The sequence below is a fragment of the Mytilus edulis genome, chromosome 9, assembly GCF_963676685.1.
Source record: "Mytilus edulis chromosome 9, xbMytEdul2.2, whole genome shotgun sequence".
NCBI lineage: Eukaryota > Metazoa > Mollusca > Bivalvia > Mytilida > Mytilidae > Mytilus > Mytilus edulis.
The window spans coordinates 80,909,441-80,928,002 of NC_092352.1; the positions used below are offsets into that span (position 1 = coordinate 80,909,441).

An 18,562-nucleotide genomic window follows, 5' to 3' on the forward strand; every position below is an offset into this window, starting at 1 on the left:
TCGTGCTGGACAAAAAGGAGCCGTCAAGAAGCTACTGGTGAAATTCGACGAGTTAAAGTAAAAAAAAGACACAGAAGTTGACGAAGTGAAAGCCCTTGATGATGCCGTCACGCAGAAACAGAAAACATTGATTGACCTGAATAACAGACTTTTGGAACAAACATCGGAGGAAAATCTGGAGCAGGAAATCACCGACTCAGATGAGTATATGTACGAACTTGATTGCAAAATTAGACAAATTCGGAAATTTATTAAATCCTTTGAAACAAATACTAGAATTTCGCATGATAATGTTTGTCCTTCAACGAGCAGACTTAACCCAGACGCATATAATTTCACACCCGAAGCTAGAGTTGATATGAACACATGTGCAATAGATTTCAGTGCATACCCGTCCGTCAGAGAATGTCATGTTTCAAGTTCCGTCAGAACCGAGATCTTCAAGAACGAATTACCATAGGCTTCCAAAGTTAGACTTACCATATTTTAATGGAGACATTCTCAAGTGGTAGACATTTTGGGATTGTTTCGAGTTATCTATATACTATAACAACACATTAACGCCAATCCAAAAGTTTAACTATTATATTAAAGCCCAGCTAGAGGGAACCGCCGCGCAAACAGTAGAGGGATTCGCTTTGACTAATGGTAACTACGAAACCGCAGTCAACCTTCTCAGAGATCGGTTCGGACAATTTATTTATCTATATTGTGAATTTACATTTTATTAAATTTTTGTTAAATATTTCACTTTTGTCGTCCCCCAGAATGTCGAAAAATACGCGAAGTACAAACATTACGCTATGGTAACGTTGTTACCATAACGCTATACTGTGTGACGTTATATTATATGCATTAGCTATCACGACGATTAAACGTATAGAAAAAAAACAACGCATGATTTATTAAAATTCTTCAACAAGCGTAACGTGTTTTGCATACTATATACAAAGTATGGAAAAGAAATAAGATTGATTATGATTGTCAACGAGACAACTCTCCATTCAACTCACAACGTTTTTAAAAGTAAACCTTTAAAGGACAAAATACGACCTTCAACACGGTGATATAACTAAACCCGAACAGCAAGCTATAAAGGGCCCAAAAATGACTAGACTAAATGTGAAACAATTCATTCACAAAAACCAACGCTGTAAGTATGTTAAATAAAAATTATATGTCAATATTAACTAACATTATTAGGATATCAATTTTTTCTACTATAATATCTCACCTAACTTTGACTTCATGATATAACAATTTGATAACTCTTCCACGAATGATTATATAGTTTTGTTGAAAATTTACGTACGATATCTACAAGTGGTGACAGAAGAATAACTTATCTAACTTTTACCACCACATCAAATTGTTTGGACCAAATTTATAATCAAATATATATGATGATATGTTGTATGATTGCAATGAGAGAACACTCAAAAAGAGACCAAATGACACATTAATTGACAACTATCGGTCACCGTACGGTCTTAAACAATTAGCAAAGCTCATACCGCATAGTCAGCGTGTATGTATTTGTTAAATATTTGTTTTCTAACTTAAATAATTTATTCGGTTATTTGTTATCTACCTTTGATCTCCTCCAGTGGTTACAAGGTGACTGCCATGACTGGACAATAAGAAAAGTCTTGGGTTGATATTTGTATAAGTCCTTAAGGTTTGAGCAGTGTGTGGTTTCCATATGTATACAATACTGTTGCAGTCGATAGATATCACTTGTGAGTCGTCAGTAAAAATGCATAATGCTTGTATTGGTGCCTTGTGTTCCTGTAGATTAAAATAGAGAAAGTACTTTAAAGTGTCCAATATTATGATACATTTAGAAACATTTAAAACGTCTAGTTTATTGATTGAGCGTGTTTGTTTTTGTGTTTGTGTTTGAGTGTGTGTTTGTGCTGTTATCAATGGAAATTTTGCAAAAACTCCCTGTACGGAGATTTATTTTTTATGGTCTTGAATAAACACATTTACTAATTGTGAATTAAATTCGATTTTCAGTGAAATACACGTCAAATTTTGTGATATTTCGGCCTTTTGAAAAACAATTTTACAAAATTTCACCATGTTCATACAACAATTGAAAAATAATTATATATTAGCAGTGTTCCAGCTTGAATTTGAGGGCAGAAGGGTGCTAGTAAAAAAAAGAGGCACTTTAGTGCGGTTTTGTAAATTTTTTTTGTAAAAAAGATTGTATGATTGTTGAGTGTTTTTTTTCCTTTTTTTTGTGTACTGGTATTTTTTTAGGGTACCATGAAAGTATTTTCAGTGTATTTTTACTTCTTTTTTTGTATGGCATGGTTTCTTATTGACAACTGTTTTCCTTTCAGTACTGGTTTTGAAATCACTTCCAAGCAAGACATCAGCATGTAGATCTTTTTTAGTAATAAACATAGAAGATGTACCTTTTACTTTGTTGTTTTTTTATTTCATTCTCAATAAAATAATAAAAACATAATGTTTTACAATATTTTATTATCAAGAATACATATGATCAAGTGAAAAAACTTAACAATTTCATTAAAAAAAAATCACAGAAAACTGGCACTAAGGTCTTAAAATGCAATACTGAGTCAGAGATGAATAATATAAGAAACAGTGGTAAATGAAAGCACTAAAAATCATACAAGCAAAGAAGTATCTTTAAAAAGCACTAAAAACATACAAGCAAAGCAGTATCTTAAAAAACACTATTGACACAAGACAAGAGGTTTCAAATATTGAGTTTTAAAGCATAGAGCACAATCAAATTCATTGAGAAATTAATTCAAAGCAATGTACTAACATCAAACAAATTACATGAGACTAAACATTGTATAGAGTCAATAAATTACACAATAAAGTCAATGAATTGCACTAGAGTCTAGAGTCACTGTGTAAACTGAAGCAGTCTTCTGTCTTTTTTCTGAAAGAACTGGTTTGTGACTTTGTCAAGTAGTGTATCAAACAAGATGCTGGTGCAGTTGAGCTTGATGTTCAGTAGGCGGTTGAGTGTTGTTGTCTTAAGGTTGCTGCGGTGACTAGTCTTGATGAGTTTCACCTGGGAAAACACCCTCTCTACTTCAGCAGTACTCAATGGAAGTGTGGCTGTTATGGCATACAGTTGATGAACTAGTGGGTACATTTCTTGAAGACCACAGTCTGAGGTGTGCAGTAGTTTCAGTAGCTGAGTAACAGAACGTTCTTGGGTGGACATGCTGTCAACTAGTTGCAGAAAGTCTTGCCACTGTGTTTGAAGATCTTCTGGTTGCATGGAGAAGTGGTCTGCCAGTGTGTACAACTCAGTAAACCCATAGAGAGAGGGAAGAGTGTCTGTACCATTCAAGTCGATGACAGATAACTGATCTATGATGTCACTATCTGTAAATCTAGCAGTGACATTGTCGATGAGTTGGTCCAAGAAAGGAGTGCGTACTTTTGTGTTGAAGTCAGCTTTTGGTTCTGTTGTAATGTTGATGCTTGCAGCTATCTGTTGTTCTTTGAGTAGCCAGGGACCATCTTGGGTTTTCCTTATCTGCAGTGTTTTGAGAGTCTTGTCCATTGTTGATTTGACCATACCAAGATTGACATCTCTACGCAGGAGTAGTAGTGATACTGTATATAGGTGAGGCAGTGTGTCAGCCAGAAGTAAAAGGCAACGAAGAGTAGTAGGGTCTTTCAGGCTTTTGAGTATACCGTTACCAACTGGATCTGAACTGATGTTAGAAGTTTCTAAGTCTACAACAATAGCTTGGTAAGATCGTACAATAGATGCAACTGCTTAGTTGTGTGAGAGCCACCTGTGATGCTTGGCCTGCTTTATGGTCAATGGTGCCTGGTTGAATGCAATCTGGACGGCTTTAAGGCTGGCTGAGTGGTTACAACTGTATTTGTAGTACTTGTAGAGTTTCTCAAGTGTGTCATCTACCTTTTTCATCACAGGTACGGAATTGAAGCTATCTCTGGTGGCTAGGGCAAGTCTGTTGTCTCGGCAATGTATAGTGATAAGAGATGGATTGATGTCTTTTAATCTTGTAGCTACACCGGTCTTCTTGCCAAGAAATACAGCTGCGCCATCTGAGGCAAAACCAGTCATATCTGGAGATTGAGTTGGTGATTGGTCAATTCTGAAGTAATTGTTCTTGTCAGGGTCTCAGCTGTTGCATTTTGTAGCTCTACGTCTTTTACAAATGAATTCTGCATTTCACCAGCTGGGTTGATGTACCTTGCACAGATTAAGAGATGTTTAATGGTCCTGTTGTCTGACACTTCGTCTACCATAACAGAGTAGGATGGACTTTTCTGCATATCAGATATTACTGTTGATGTTACTTCCTTACTTAGGATGTCGAGTAGCTCCTGAACTATGTCCCAACTAGTGTAGGATGCACACTTTGCAAGTCTGAGATTGCCTAAGTTGGTTGCACCAAGCTCTATACAAAGGTCTATAAATGATGAAAACATGTCCAATGGCAAGTTATGAGATATCAAAAAGTACAAAACCTACAATATTTTTAATTAAGCTTTTAACGTAATTTAACAGAGAAAAGCTATTTTGAAAAAATCATGAAACAACTGCAAACTATTTTAATTATTTTAAATTGATTATTTGTCTTTTTGTTTTAATATAAGAATTCATTAGCAAATATTGCATAAACAAATGGAAAACAAAACATAGGTCAGTATGGGATTAAAAAAGCTAGTCTCTTTATAATAATAAAAATAAAAATAACACTTAATTAATTTAATCCAATACATCCAAAACGCTTTTAAAATTAACCTTTTTCAGGAACACACTAAGCTGAAGGCCAAGGAAGTAAAAGAACATGACAAATCATCCAATGCAATATCGTGTTCAGGCAAACTTGAAATCCTTACCTCATAAAACGTGACAACTGTTTGCATTTTCATATCGTATACGCATATTGTTTTATCTCTAGATCCGGATACTATAAAACTGCTGTCATAAGATACCTGGAGACACGTTATGCTGCTTGTGTGTTTATAATAACTGTCTCTCAGCACAACCTGTTCCATGTTCCAAACTTTTATCACTCCATTTTCTGAACCTGTAAATATACGTTATAACTCAATGATTTTTGTTTAACATGCATTTACAAACATTTTCGAAGTACAGAATTTATATTGTATTTCAAAATATTTTATTTTATATTATTAAGTGTTTTGTTTTCTTCTTATAATAGCGCGAAGAGATAGGAAAAAGTAAAAACCCAAAAATACTCCATACTTTCAAGAATGTATATTTATATAGGTGTTTAAACGAAAAAGGTGCATTAACCGGGTTTTAAAGCTGATATTTTCGGCTCGTGCGTATTATTCGCTTTTTGTATTGTAAACATATTGTGAGACTTTAAACACTAGAATTCGAAAAAAAACAAAGAAAATGTCATTCCCAAAAGTAAATGAATGAAAAGAGGAAAACCACAAAAATACTGAACTCCGAAAAATTCAAAACGGAAAGTCCCTAATCAAATGGCAAAATCGAATGATAAAACACATCAAACGAATGGACAACAACTATCATATTCCTGACTTGGTACAGGCATTTGCAAATATAGAAAATGGTGGATTGAATTAGTTTTATTGCGCTAAACCTCTCACTTGTATGACATTATTTTCACAACGATGCGTGAAAAATAGCTATCGAAGGTACCAGGATTATAATTTTGTACGTCAGACGCGCGTTTCGTCTACATAAGACTCATCAGTGACGCTCATATCAAAATAGACATAATAGGTTAAATTATCAAAATAGGGGTACAGCAGTCATCACCGTGTCACAATCTCAATCAGATCAAAACAAATAAAAAATGAAACCAAGTCCACAAAACATAACACTGAAAATCTAATGTGTCGATCAGACAATTTCAGACATAAAGTATAAATAACCTTCAAATTTTCATTAACCAAGAAATCTGATGTTAATTGGTATCTAAATGCAATTAGGCATGTTACGTCAACGTTGTTATCTGTCATCAATTTAACGGTTGAAGGTCGTTTCAAAAAGGTTGCGCAATATCGTCGACGTAAATGGGTCATTCAATATGTTGAATTTCGAACATTTTAAGAGTATTGCATTATTAGAGAAATATCAGTATTACTTTATGCCACCGTCAATTTTGGATTTGACTGTCGCAAATATTTGTTTCACTCGCTCAGATCCGCATCGGCAATAACACTGCAATTGAAACCATCAAATCTTCAGCTGGCGGTGGCAACTCTTTATAAACAGAACTGATATTTCTCAATTCTATTTTGAGATTGACGACACTCATAATTATACCTGTAGCAGCTGTGCCATCCCAAGCATGAATACATGTAACAGTACTAGAATGCTTCATGTCGTTAGAATTGTTCGTGTATTTCTTGTGAAGGCTCCATACTTTCAACATGTTCTGAAATTAAAAATATAATTGATGGTGTTTGATTCTTTGTGTCATGAAACAACTCCTTAAGAAAATGATTTAGATAGTTTTCAACATACGTGATATTTTTTTGAAAATAGCAAGCATCCTTTATACCGGTTTTCTTTACCTATTCGATCAAAAATGTCATTAAAGATTTATTAAGTCAAAGTTTTTTTTATACTTATTCAAATGACATTTAGAGATTATCAATATAAATTAAACAGTAATGTTAAAACTGTTAAAACATCTTCTTTTTATGTAAAACAATGAAAAGGGTAGTCCTTTGATACGTTGTCTACTTTCTCACATTTCTTAATAGTGTGTCTCTTGTATATAAACCATTTATCCACTTGTAAGAATGGAGTTCATATTTACATGGCACTATCCTATCAATAATAAAGAAGAAGACAAACATACATCAGTACGTACAAAGCCGAATAAAGAATAACAATTTTGCCACGACTTTATGAGTTACTTTGCTCTGCTTTGAAAATTACCACTGTTAAATTACCATGATTGAAATTCTCCTATAATTTGATATGAAGAAGGTTATAGGAGGGGCGTAAAGGGGGTATCTGCACGGAAGAACGAGAAATATAATCCTATTTCACGATGAACGACCAATAAAAAAATCTGCACGTTGATCTTTTAACCGATTTCAATAAACACGGTGAATATAACGAACATATTTCATGGCTGCACGAGAAATAAAAAGTTACACTTACGTCAGAACATGAATATATCAAAGTTTCATCGGATGAGACTCGGACATCTGTAATTGGTTTGTAGGTCCCTCGGAATGTTTCTAGCAGTTCTGTGTTCCTTAAATTGTAAACATAAACAGATCCATCCTGACAAACTGCTATCACGTGATTACAGTCCTCACACACAAGTACTTTATTAATCTGAGAAGTCAAATTATACAACACAATATTAATTATATATCGTCCAGTTTTGATTAACCTGGTTTATCTTTTTAAATTTGTTTTTAACACTTGAATATATATTTATTGCACTTAAGCTGTTAACAATGACATTACCGGTAAACTACAGCTTTAACTGTAAGGTACCCTGAAATGTTAACCTAGTTTATAATGTTATAGCTATGCTTGGTTATCTAGTTTTATCCTGCAATTGGGTGTTTTACTATACAGATAAATCCCTACAGATATCGCTATTCCGTATCTGTATACTATACAGATATCGCTTTAAGCTCCACCCACTGCCGGACTGAGTATTGTATGAACCTGCGTGACCTCAGAATGTGTATTGCAGTAGTCGCATTCCAATGACGTATTAATTGCGATTAATTAACGATATCTTTTATACGTGCTGTTTGTTTTCAAACATTTCTTTAGAGCAATAAGAATCACACCAATTTTCTGATACATACACAAATGAACAGCAGTCTTTCTACGATGACAACTAACAATTTCAAAACATGCTTCTCAGATACCACATATAGGCCTTGTATTATTGATGAGCTATTAAAACCAAACAAACGGGAAAATATGCGTTCCTAATTTATAAGCAGGGTATGATAAAGAAATCACCTACCCATCCATTGTGACCCTTTAGTTGATGTATCCAGGACCCTGTTGCAAATGATATCACATTTAATGTACTATCCTCACAAGCTAAAATAATAAAAGAAAAAGAAATAGTACGACATATATTTATCATTTGAATGCTATTTTATTTAAAGGACACCCGTAATAATATCAACCATACTGAGGTATTTTCATTCACAACTTTATTAATTTTTACAAATATTCATTTTACACATATTTTAAAATTAAATGCATGTGAATAATAACTTAACACTGACTTGGACTTTTTAGTGTTGATGAACTCATTAAAAATTAAATGCATAAACATGATATAGAAGCATTGGAAACCAAAAATTTCAAAACGTTGTACATAAAATGACAAAGGCCAACTGCTTATGAGGTAGGAAAACAGTAGTTTCTCCAATTGTTATAAAATGTTGGGAAGACATTATTTTAATATTTTAAATATACGTGTTATTTAAATCTCAATTAGGTTTGTAGTGGTTTAAAATGGATAACATACCAACCAATAAGAAAATACTATCACTCGACACATCTATGGACAGAATTGGATTGTTAATGTAATCACGGAAAGTATTTAATTGTATCATATCAACCATACACCACATAATAATGGTACGATCTTTGGAACCTGAAATTGTTAAAATAAATAAACCGCACTATTATTTTATTTATTATTATTACTTTAACTGTTAAGCCAGTTTTTGATATATCTATTTTGCGTGACTGTATTTATGCATCCCGTCATACTTTGAACGACAAAATTATTTCATGTCTACCTGTGCGAATTTCAAACGCTCAATTTTCACCAGTACTCAAAACCCTCCTTCCTTGATGGGTGCATTTTACATAGACAAATAAAATCGTATAATATAGAATGAAATTCAAAACAGTGTAGCTGTGGCCATTGATTGACACATTAAAATCATCCATTGACTGGGACAATTTACGTGAACGTTTGTCTGTAACGACCACTGTTCACGACGTACCTACGATAGACATTTAAACTGTGGGGTCACCAAAGGTTTCTTAACGCCTTTAATTATAAAATAATTCGAATAATTAATCACGAATAACCTTTGTGTTTTGATTTATATAATTGATATAAATCAAAATATCGTGTTATTTCTGATTAATTGTTCCAATTACTTTATTTAGGTGTTGAGAACCTTTGGTGACCCCATAGTTTAAGTGTCTTTAAAAAGTACATAGTGAGCATTGGTCGTTACATACAAACGTTCACTTAAATTGTCCCAGTCAATGGATGATTTTAATGTGTCAATCAATGGCCACAGCTACACTGTTTTGAATTTCATTCTAATCAAAATGAGGATGTTAATTTGATGTATGCCTTTTTGTGCTTCTTCGTTACATTTGTTGTTTTTATAGTGATTAAGATGATAACACAACGTTGACTGCTGTACCCCTATTTTTGACATTTTTACCTATTGTGTCTGTTTGTTTTGTTCACGCATCAGTTACAATATAATGGAATTTGATGCGACTGTCATACAAGTGAGAGGTTTAGCTAGCTATAAACCCAGGTTCAATCCACCATTTTCTACATTTGAAGATGCCTGTACCAAGTCAGGAATATGACAGTTCTTGTCCATTCATTTTTGATGCGTTTTGTTATTTGATTTTGCCATGTGATTATGGACTTTCCGAATTGATTTTCCTCTGAGTTCAGTATTTTTGTGATTTTATTTTTTAATTGCTTGCTTAATATCAATATCAGGTGCAAACAACAACACAACTTGCTTCCAATATTTGTTTTTTTTGTAAAAAAGTGTTAAAGTAAATGTTTTACAACTAAAATAGCCTTCTCTTTGCAATAGGGCTAATGCATGGTCTGTACCATCGGTATATGGTTTTTATTGTTAACAGTTATTTTCCCTACATTATAATGCATTTTGAAAAGTGCGAACGATTTCATTACGGTAAAACGATATTAAATTAGAATTCTATGTTTAGTCATCTATATAAACTAAATACCATAATAAGTTCAATTATTTGTCTTTGAGTGTTTTTGTAGATTATTTATCTGAACTTTTTATTCCTTAATATATCTGAGCTGTTTATTCCTTAATATATCTGAACTGTTTATTCCTAAATATATCTGAACTAGTTATTCCTTAATATATCTTTTTTTATAACGGTTTTAAGGTCGATAATGTTAGTATTATTTCTTACCACTCAAAAGTAACTTTGATGCATCAATCAGCTTAAGACAGGTTACTGCTTTCTTATGACCTTGTAATACATGTATTTTCTTCCCACTGGACATCTCACATATCAGGACGTTACCGTCATTTGATCCAGACATCACATGATCATCATTTTGTGACAGCGTCAAACATGTAACAGGTCCATGATGCTCTCTATAACAGGTTTAATATGAACAATATATAACTTTTAATAGTTATGCCAAACAAGGATTCTGACAAAAGATTTTGTTGGTTTCATTTGTGTCTTAAGAACACATATTCTTGTCCAGGTTATTATAACGTTCAACAGTTTTAATGAATCGGCGTTTGTTGTTAGATAAAAATGTGTTTTCAGATAACACAATTCTTTATTAATTAAACGAATCGTTGTATACACAAATTAACAGTTGTAGTAGTATTATCTAAAACTTTAAAAAACTTTAACTAGAAAATTGTAAAATAAAGGGACAGAAGATAAAAAAAAAAGTAACACCCAACAGTTTACAAAACACAACATAGGCACAATAAAATTTTACTTGAAACATTATGAAAAAAAAAAAAAATGAGATATAATCGTTTAATTGATTTATTTCATTATTTATTGTTTGTTAACCGCTACTTTATGTGATCGTAGATATATCATAAGTGTCAGTGAAATAACCCAAGAGAACCACCGACTTTCGACAGGAAAGATGGCAATAATTTGCATTTAAGGTCGTATTGAAAAAAATTCTACGAGCACGGTTTAAACTCACATCATCAGAATTGACAGGATTAATAATCACTGCATATAAGCTACTAAGATCAACTGGCAGCCTATCCCTCCACCCTACCCTTCATATATCTATTTGATACTCTTACTTAATTATATTTGTGCACAGTCCTTCGCTAAGATTCCATATACGAATGCACTTATCATCCGAGCCAGTTATAAAACATTGACTATTATTAGTCAGCTCAATGCAGTTAACAGGTCCTTTGTGTCCTATCAAAAGAAGCATACAAAAGATATATATTTTCTTGAATTTAGACAGTCTTCTATTTATATAAACGAGAAATCAAATCACATACCTATCATATCTTTAAAGATGAAATCAGTTAGGAAAAGTATTAATTACGAATGCGACTGTTTGTGTCTTAAGTTGATAATGTAATAAAATAAAACTAATATTTTTTATTTGTAAAATCTGATACTAGTATTATTTTATCCACAGGAAGAGAGGTAATTTGGTTTCATGTCAGCTTTCGGGTTTTGCATATAAATTTACGTGTGAAATAAACATCAAATATTGATGCTAATAATTGAATAATGAAATCGTTGTAATGCTACTGTTTCAATGAAAAATAACATCTCTTTTAAATCAACATAATGTCAAAATGTACTCCAGGTGTTAAAACATATTAATATGAAACAGAACAGAGACTCATGTACTAATACAGAAACATATTTCAGAACAATCAATACAACACAAGTACTGCTTTCATTGGTATAGCAGTGGACAACTCATCTATATGTAAAGAGGCAAGAGAAAGATTTAATTTGTCAATGATAATGTTCTTATGAAATTTTAATTTCAAAACGCATTTTTATCAGCCTTTTTTTCTCCATGGCATAAAAGAAGTAAACTTTAGCTCCTGTATTGATGATTGTTAAATGATTTCAAATAGGCCATAATTGTTTAACTAATACTTTGCTACAGAAACTAAAAATACTGTATACGAATGTACGCGAGTATGCTTACCTGAAAATGTTCTTAAGATTCTCTTAGTTGGGATGTGGTATAGGACTATGTTTACCAACCCTAACGAGCACAATATACTTTGATTGTTTGGTAAGACAGTAAAATTTTTCATTCCATCTAACCCATCCACAGAGGCAGCTAATTGTATCCTTTGTAAGTGTAACCAGGAGGTCAGTGGAACCATGAGTGGTACCGTGTTACTATCACACCACCTCATACATTGAGTAACGAGAGAATCTAAATGGTGCGTATATAAATCTACAATTAAAGATAAGAATGGTATGAATAAGTTGATACAGAAATGTGCCATAAGGTTCGTAAGATGTGAGCTACAAACAAAGAGAGAAAGCACCACGACGAACATCAAATGTTAAATAAACAGACAAAACATGACCAAATGAATAAAATGCCCCTCAGGCGCATCTTGTTACGACCATAGAAATCGAACCATTAATATTTGGTGAAAATATAGACACAGCATTAAAGCTTCATACAGGTCTGAATTTGGCATCTAATTATATATTCGAAACAACATATTTTCTTATATTACACAGCATCAGCGTTATCAAAGAACTTCATACATTAAAAATGGATATTTTCCTAATATGATTTATTATCAAAATCCATATACATGGTTAGATTTGGAAGAACCAGATATTCGAATAACAATACAATGAAGGCTACAGAATGACATATAATCATGGTCAGTTAAACTAAACATGCCCTGCAGCATACTTGTTATAATTGTCCGGCATATTTCGTAGATCCATTATAATAATGGCTTCAAGCTATTGGTTTGCAAAATATGTTTGCTTCCTCGATTTCTTGTATCTGGTATTCGAAACTTCTTAAAAACGTGTTTGATCATGTAGTTCCACTAATAATTTATTTTCTCATTGATATGTAGCTTTTTGGTGGATTTCTATAAAATTTGATCATCGGTTACTGTTGATTCCTCATAACTAATTGATACTTATACTGCAAACAATAAAACAATTGTTGGTGTTAATATTGTCGTTCTATTAATACTCCATAATGTCATGCCTCAAAAGTAATGTAAAATAGATAAACAGCTTTTACCATGCAAATAAGTCATTTACCTTTCAATTTTCTCAATCGACTTATCAGTTCATTGGCTAACTGATTTGGATATTTCAGCAATATATTTCTAGACGTAGAAACGGCTTGGTGAACTATGGAAATTTCTGCATCAAGCACTTGCTTCATTGTAATTTGTAGTATCTCAAGAAAAAAATCCACTGATGTTGAATGCGTCAGTGCTAACAAATACTCAAAATTGCAAAACACATATTCTTTCAACAATGAGACGTCTCCTGTAGGTATGAAAACAATGATCGAAAATTATGGCAAATAACATCCACATAACCCTTCCGGAGCACCTTATATCACCCCCAGTTTTTGGTTGGGTTCGTTTTGTTTAGTCTTTAGTTTTCTATTTTGTGTCTTGGGTACTATTATTTGTCTGTTTTTTTTTTCTTTTTTAGCCATGGCTTTGTCAGTTTATTTTCGATTGATGAATTTGACTGTCCCTCTTGTATCTTTCGCCCACTTTCATAGAGATTACCACATGAATGTGCATGATACGTTTTCTATTCAATTGTTCAAACCTAGGTCGATATCTGCTCTATAGTCGGGTTGTTGTCTCTTTGACGCATTCCCCATTTCCATTCTCAATTTTATTTAACAAATAAAATAAAAAAAACTAGGAAAAAATGATGTTTCATTACTCTTGTCAGTTAAAATTGATAATATTTTGCATATGTCTACTTTAATGTGTGTAGAGTTATTAATTCACCGTTAATACATCGAATAGAAGGAAAAATTGTTACCAACGCCCAAATAACACTTTAGACTGACTGAATAGCGTTAATCTCAAATCAATCAAACGATACATGCGATTACGTCATTATGTGCATTTTAACTACGTGCATGCTTCAGTATGCAGGAATTTTCACGCATTTCAAAATTATGTTATAAATTGATCTGTTTATTATAACTTGTATATTGTATATTCTTTAACATGGTTTATTACCACAAATTACTTTTTGGGTTTATATATTGTTTGGTTGCAGTCTAGTTGATGAATTTCAGATTTTTCTTCTTGTCGATATATATGTCAGACTTATATCGCCGTCCGGATTCTTATTGAAGTCCGTTTCTCAAACTGACGTCCAAATCTGACGTCACATTCTCAATTTTATGATACTCTAATTGACGGGATGTATTAAAAAAACTACGTCCGATTGGTTGTAGTCGTCTTTAATCAATGTTCAATATATATCATTAATTAATATAAAGTACTGGACATAATTGCTTACACTTATACATGTACATGTTTGTATGGTTTAAAACATTATACATAATTTCCATATACTGGTAGATTTTTTTTCAACCCGAAATAGGTCATTGTAGGTATCATGCATATTTCTAAAAGTTTATCTTGATAAAAAGTTAATCGAATCTGAGTATTGTGTTATTCCTATTCATGTCAATATATGACATCCATGGAAATGTATTTCAAGGAGAAAACAACATAACGACAAAGATAACCACATTTATCTTAATAGATCATATTTGTCACACATAATATGTTCAAAGGTCTAAAGATTTCAGCTACTATCAATTCTGGTCAATTGTGTATTCTGCGTCCAAAACGGACGTTGATTAAAGAAGCTAATAATTGGACGTCGATTAGAGAAGCCAAAACATGGACGTCGATTAGATAAGCATAAAATTGACCGTCGATTTGGAATGTTATTTTATTGTGACGTCATATTTGGACGTCGATTTGAGGAATGGACGTCGATTAGAGACCAGACGTCGATCTGAGTCTTACATATGTAAAGGCAATAGTGAATATTGCCACTTGTAGAATATGAATTTCATTTTGGACTTCCTAATTTTCAGAAGCTTTAAGTATTATAGTAATAACCTTAACGAATTACGTTTTTTTCATACTCGTCAACTACGTACTGTTTTTTTTCGTCATGATTTGAATGCAAAAACGAAACGCTTTTCAGAAGTAACATTTTAGCTTGCTATCTTTGATGAGTTTATTTACCCGAATTTAACAGTTGTATCCATACTTCGTTGATACTTCTCATGTTATATCTGACATTACTGTACAATAGTGGTTGAGGACAGGTTACTATTCGACAGGGATCAACTAGACAAAGTTCACTGCCAAATAAATCTTTTTCTGGGTCTTGAGACATTTCCAAAAATAGATAAGCCAAATCTAAATGATATTTGGCTCTATCAGAGGACAGAAGAAGGTAACGTCTGTTTAAAATATCTTTTATTGCTTTGTTTTTCCAAACAAACAGTTGTTTCCGATGTATAAGTATTTTAGTCAGCAGTATTTCTGTAAAAATGATATAATATATAATATCCATTAATTAAAAAAAAAACCATCCATACATATTGAACACCAAAGAAATTGCACTATTTTACAAAGTTACATATATTGGACTTTGAAACCTAACACCTAGTGAATTAATTCCATCTCAGAATTCATTCAGCATTTATCAATGTAATGTGAGCTATTGTTCACTAATCATATTCCCTCTATAATTATTCTGTAAAAATTAAGGGACAATGCATTACTGAAGCCTTCGTTGTTCCTGAGACAAATGCGGCTGAATATGTATAGATACTAACTGTGAGGAAGAATTCATAAGAATTCGTGAAAAAGGAAATGGACTTTGATTGATGTAAAAACGCATGACTCAATGCAACATGCTCACATACAGCTTGATATTAAGCATCAATGAATCTTTATTTGACGTTCACTAGCAATATGTGACATTTCAACTTATAGTTGTTTGTCTTTTTGAGCGCAACTGATGAATGTGGTTTAGACAAAAGGCAAATTTTGGGTTTCTTGTAATACGCCTGGTATCTGAGGTAATTCTTTTCACCAATTTTAATTGCCACAATTTTTTTGAATTTTGGATCCTCAATGCTCTACAACATGTACAACTTTGTACTAGTTTGGGTTTATAAATATTTTGATATGAGCGTCACTGATGAGTCTTATGTAGACGAAACGTGCGTCGGGCGTACTTTTTTTTTTATAGTCCTGGTACCTTTGATAACTATTAGTTCTTCGTTTTCGACAGCTGATGAATTTGAATGTCCGTTTGATATCCCCGCCTATCTTTGTCAACGATCTATGCAAACATTTAAGATATTAATCATGTTTATATAGACCATTTTACATTAACCAACTGTTATTTCTATTATTGATAATTACTTAAAAAAATGGATGTATATGAAAACGGAATATAAACAGCCATCAAAGGATTGCTATCAAAATTATCCGAAAAAGGTTTTTCTTCAAAATCATAAACAGATATTCATGATATTCTTACCCATCTGGTTCCTGATAGATATCCAAAGAGATATAGGAATTCTACAAATCGGTTGACTGGCTAGATCTAGTGTTTGTATAATTTCCATATTCGATGACAAACAGTCCATGATTTCCATTTCACTTATACCAAAGTCTGATATCAAAAAGTAACAAACAATTTGTTGAATTATCTGCAAACCGAACTCCATTTCTAAATTGTCCATTTTGTGATGCAAAGCCTCAGTTATAGTTGATGGTAAATGCAAATTAGGTTGTGTATCATCCTTCCAATTTGCAGCGATCTCAACTATCGTGTTTATAAGAACAGGACAGGTAGAAGCATTTGAAAACATTTGAAGAAGAATTGCTTCCTGTTCTTCGGTAACAGTACGATGAATATCATTAAGTTTCTTGTTCAAAACAAGTGAGTATTGCTGTAATGTCCATTGAGGAAACATTATACAAGAGCCTGTGGTAGCACATTTACTTGCAAGCCTTTTGAGGACACCATTTGCATTTTCAATTTTTTGACTAGACATTATCAAATGTACTTTCGCTGGAAGTTTCGTTGACAACCAATCAAATTCGCCGGACTCTTCAAGTGGTTTTATTCCATTGATACCTTCCAGATGATCGACATCATCAATCACAATAACAAAGTTATTTGACGAGTTAGCTATTCTATTTTTCAAACCATTAAAGTAACTGTTTAAATGTTTCAAGTCATAAGATTTCAGGTCAATGTTCTGGTGTAAAACGTGATTTATTTGCATACAGATTCCTTGTAGTAATTGTTTCCCATCAACTGACTGAGGACTCAATCCAAGACATCTCACTATTAATATTACATCTTCCCCCAGTAAATTCCTGGTCTGGTGACAAATCGTTGAAATAAGTGTTGACTTTCCACAACCTGATGATCCTGTTATTAAGATTGGATTGTGTTCTACCTTTCTCCCAGTAAGAATCAAATTGTGAACAATTGACAATAGCTTTTCAAAGCCAGACAAAGACGAGTCAGTCATCATATTCTTACAGTGATGTAAATGAACAAGAATATCCGAGGATACTGGTTGAATCTCGTCTTCGATATCATTTTGCTTGTTGACACATTTCTTTACAATACTGATCAGCCTAGTTGTAACCCCTGCAATAATATTCTCCATATATTCGCCATGTTGTTCGATAGCTTTGTGAACATTTTCACATTCTAACCAAGCAATGTCAAATTTAAATATATTTTCTGTAATGACATTTTTTCTTATTCTATCTTTTAATCTATCAAGTAGTTTCTGTTTATTAGAATCTATTGCAATGTCAGCAGCAAGGTCAACGAAAGAGGTAGCACCGACAACTCCAGTATTTATACCTAAAATATAATATCAGCATCAGTAACAAGTTTATCAATTTTTTTCGTTTATTTTTTTCATAAACTAAAGAGAAAGTTACACCATTGTTATAGTCACATAGGTTGTACAAAATAGTAAAAAAAACTAAGAGTTTGATAAAAGTTAAGATCCTTATAAATGTAACGGATACACTTATTTTTGTAATTTTTTTGTTCATACTTATTTCTAATTGTGAACTTTCCGTCTTTTAGTTGCAACATCAAATTAGCACCTAAGTATGGAGTTAACATCTTTAACAGTTAATACGAACTTCTTGAGCTATTTTCTACAATTATTGTCTTGATAAAGGGTTGATGCTAACAAGAAAGCTATTGATCCAATGGTTCCACTATCCCGTTTTCTATTCTTCGAATGTGACATCACCGATTTAGAAGTATTACAATACATCTACTTACGATAAGCAACATCGCGGGAGTCACTATTTGAAATTGATTTGCTCACCCTTTCGGGCAACCTATAATATCTCTTAGTTTTCTTGGAGTTTGTGTAAGCAAGTCTTTCTTTTGTTTTCTATTTAATAAAACAAATGGCCAGTTAATCAATAACAACATTACATTCCCTCAAAAGAAAAACATATGGTTCAGAAAAAAGTAAAATACTAAAAAATACAAAACTCCAAGAAAAATTAAAAACGGAAATACCGTTTCAAAATTTGCCATCGTCAAACCATAAACTTACGTTGTGGATATTTCAAAATTAGTGCTGTGTATAATGCAGTGCTAGTAACATATCGCATTAAATTATTACTGCAACGACGACTACGATTGCACAACATAGTTGGCAATACCTTTGATTTGACAACCGTGGAATTGACGATAATTATTATCTAA

At 32.6% G+C, this 18,562-nt stretch overlaps 1 protein-coding gene and 1 pseudogene across 1 annotated transcript in view; both read right to left on the reverse strand.

Annotated features, from left to right (window-relative positions):
• LOC139489165 (protein qui-1-like) overlaps nucleotides 1-18,562 on the reverse strand; it is a 40,895-nt gene that overhangs the window by 6,553 nt on the left and 15,780 nt on the right. The window contains exons 7-18 of the mRNA XM_071275331.1: nucleotides 16,343-17,692; nucleotides 15,031-15,333; nucleotides 13,049-13,282; nucleotides 11,949-12,206; nucleotides 11,068-11,191; nucleotides 10,193-10,380; nucleotides 8,502-8,630; nucleotides 7,986-8,065; nucleotides 7,154-7,333; nucleotides 6,305-6,416; nucleotides 4,879-5,069; nucleotides 1,592-1,788 (exon numbers count right to left, since the gene is read on the reverse strand). Coding sequence (XP_071131432.1) covers nucleotides 1,592-1,788; nucleotides 4,879-5,069; nucleotides 6,305-6,416; nucleotides 7,154-7,333; nucleotides 7,986-8,065; nucleotides 8,502-8,630; nucleotides 10,193-10,380; nucleotides 11,068-11,191; nucleotides 11,949-12,206; nucleotides 13,049-13,282; nucleotides 15,031-15,333; nucleotides 16,343-17,692 — 3,346 coding nt within the window. The remainder of the gene's footprint in view (nucleotides 1-1,591; nucleotides 1,789-4,878; nucleotides 5,070-6,304; nucleotides 6,417-7,153; nucleotides 7,334-7,985; nucleotides 8,066-8,501; nucleotides 8,631-10,192; nucleotides 10,381-11,067; nucleotides 11,192-11,948; nucleotides 12,207-13,048; nucleotides 13,283-15,030; nucleotides 15,334-16,342; nucleotides 17,693-18,562) is intronic.
• On the reverse strand, nucleotides 2,889-4,828 carry LOC139489362 (zinc finger protein 862-like; annotated as a pseudogene).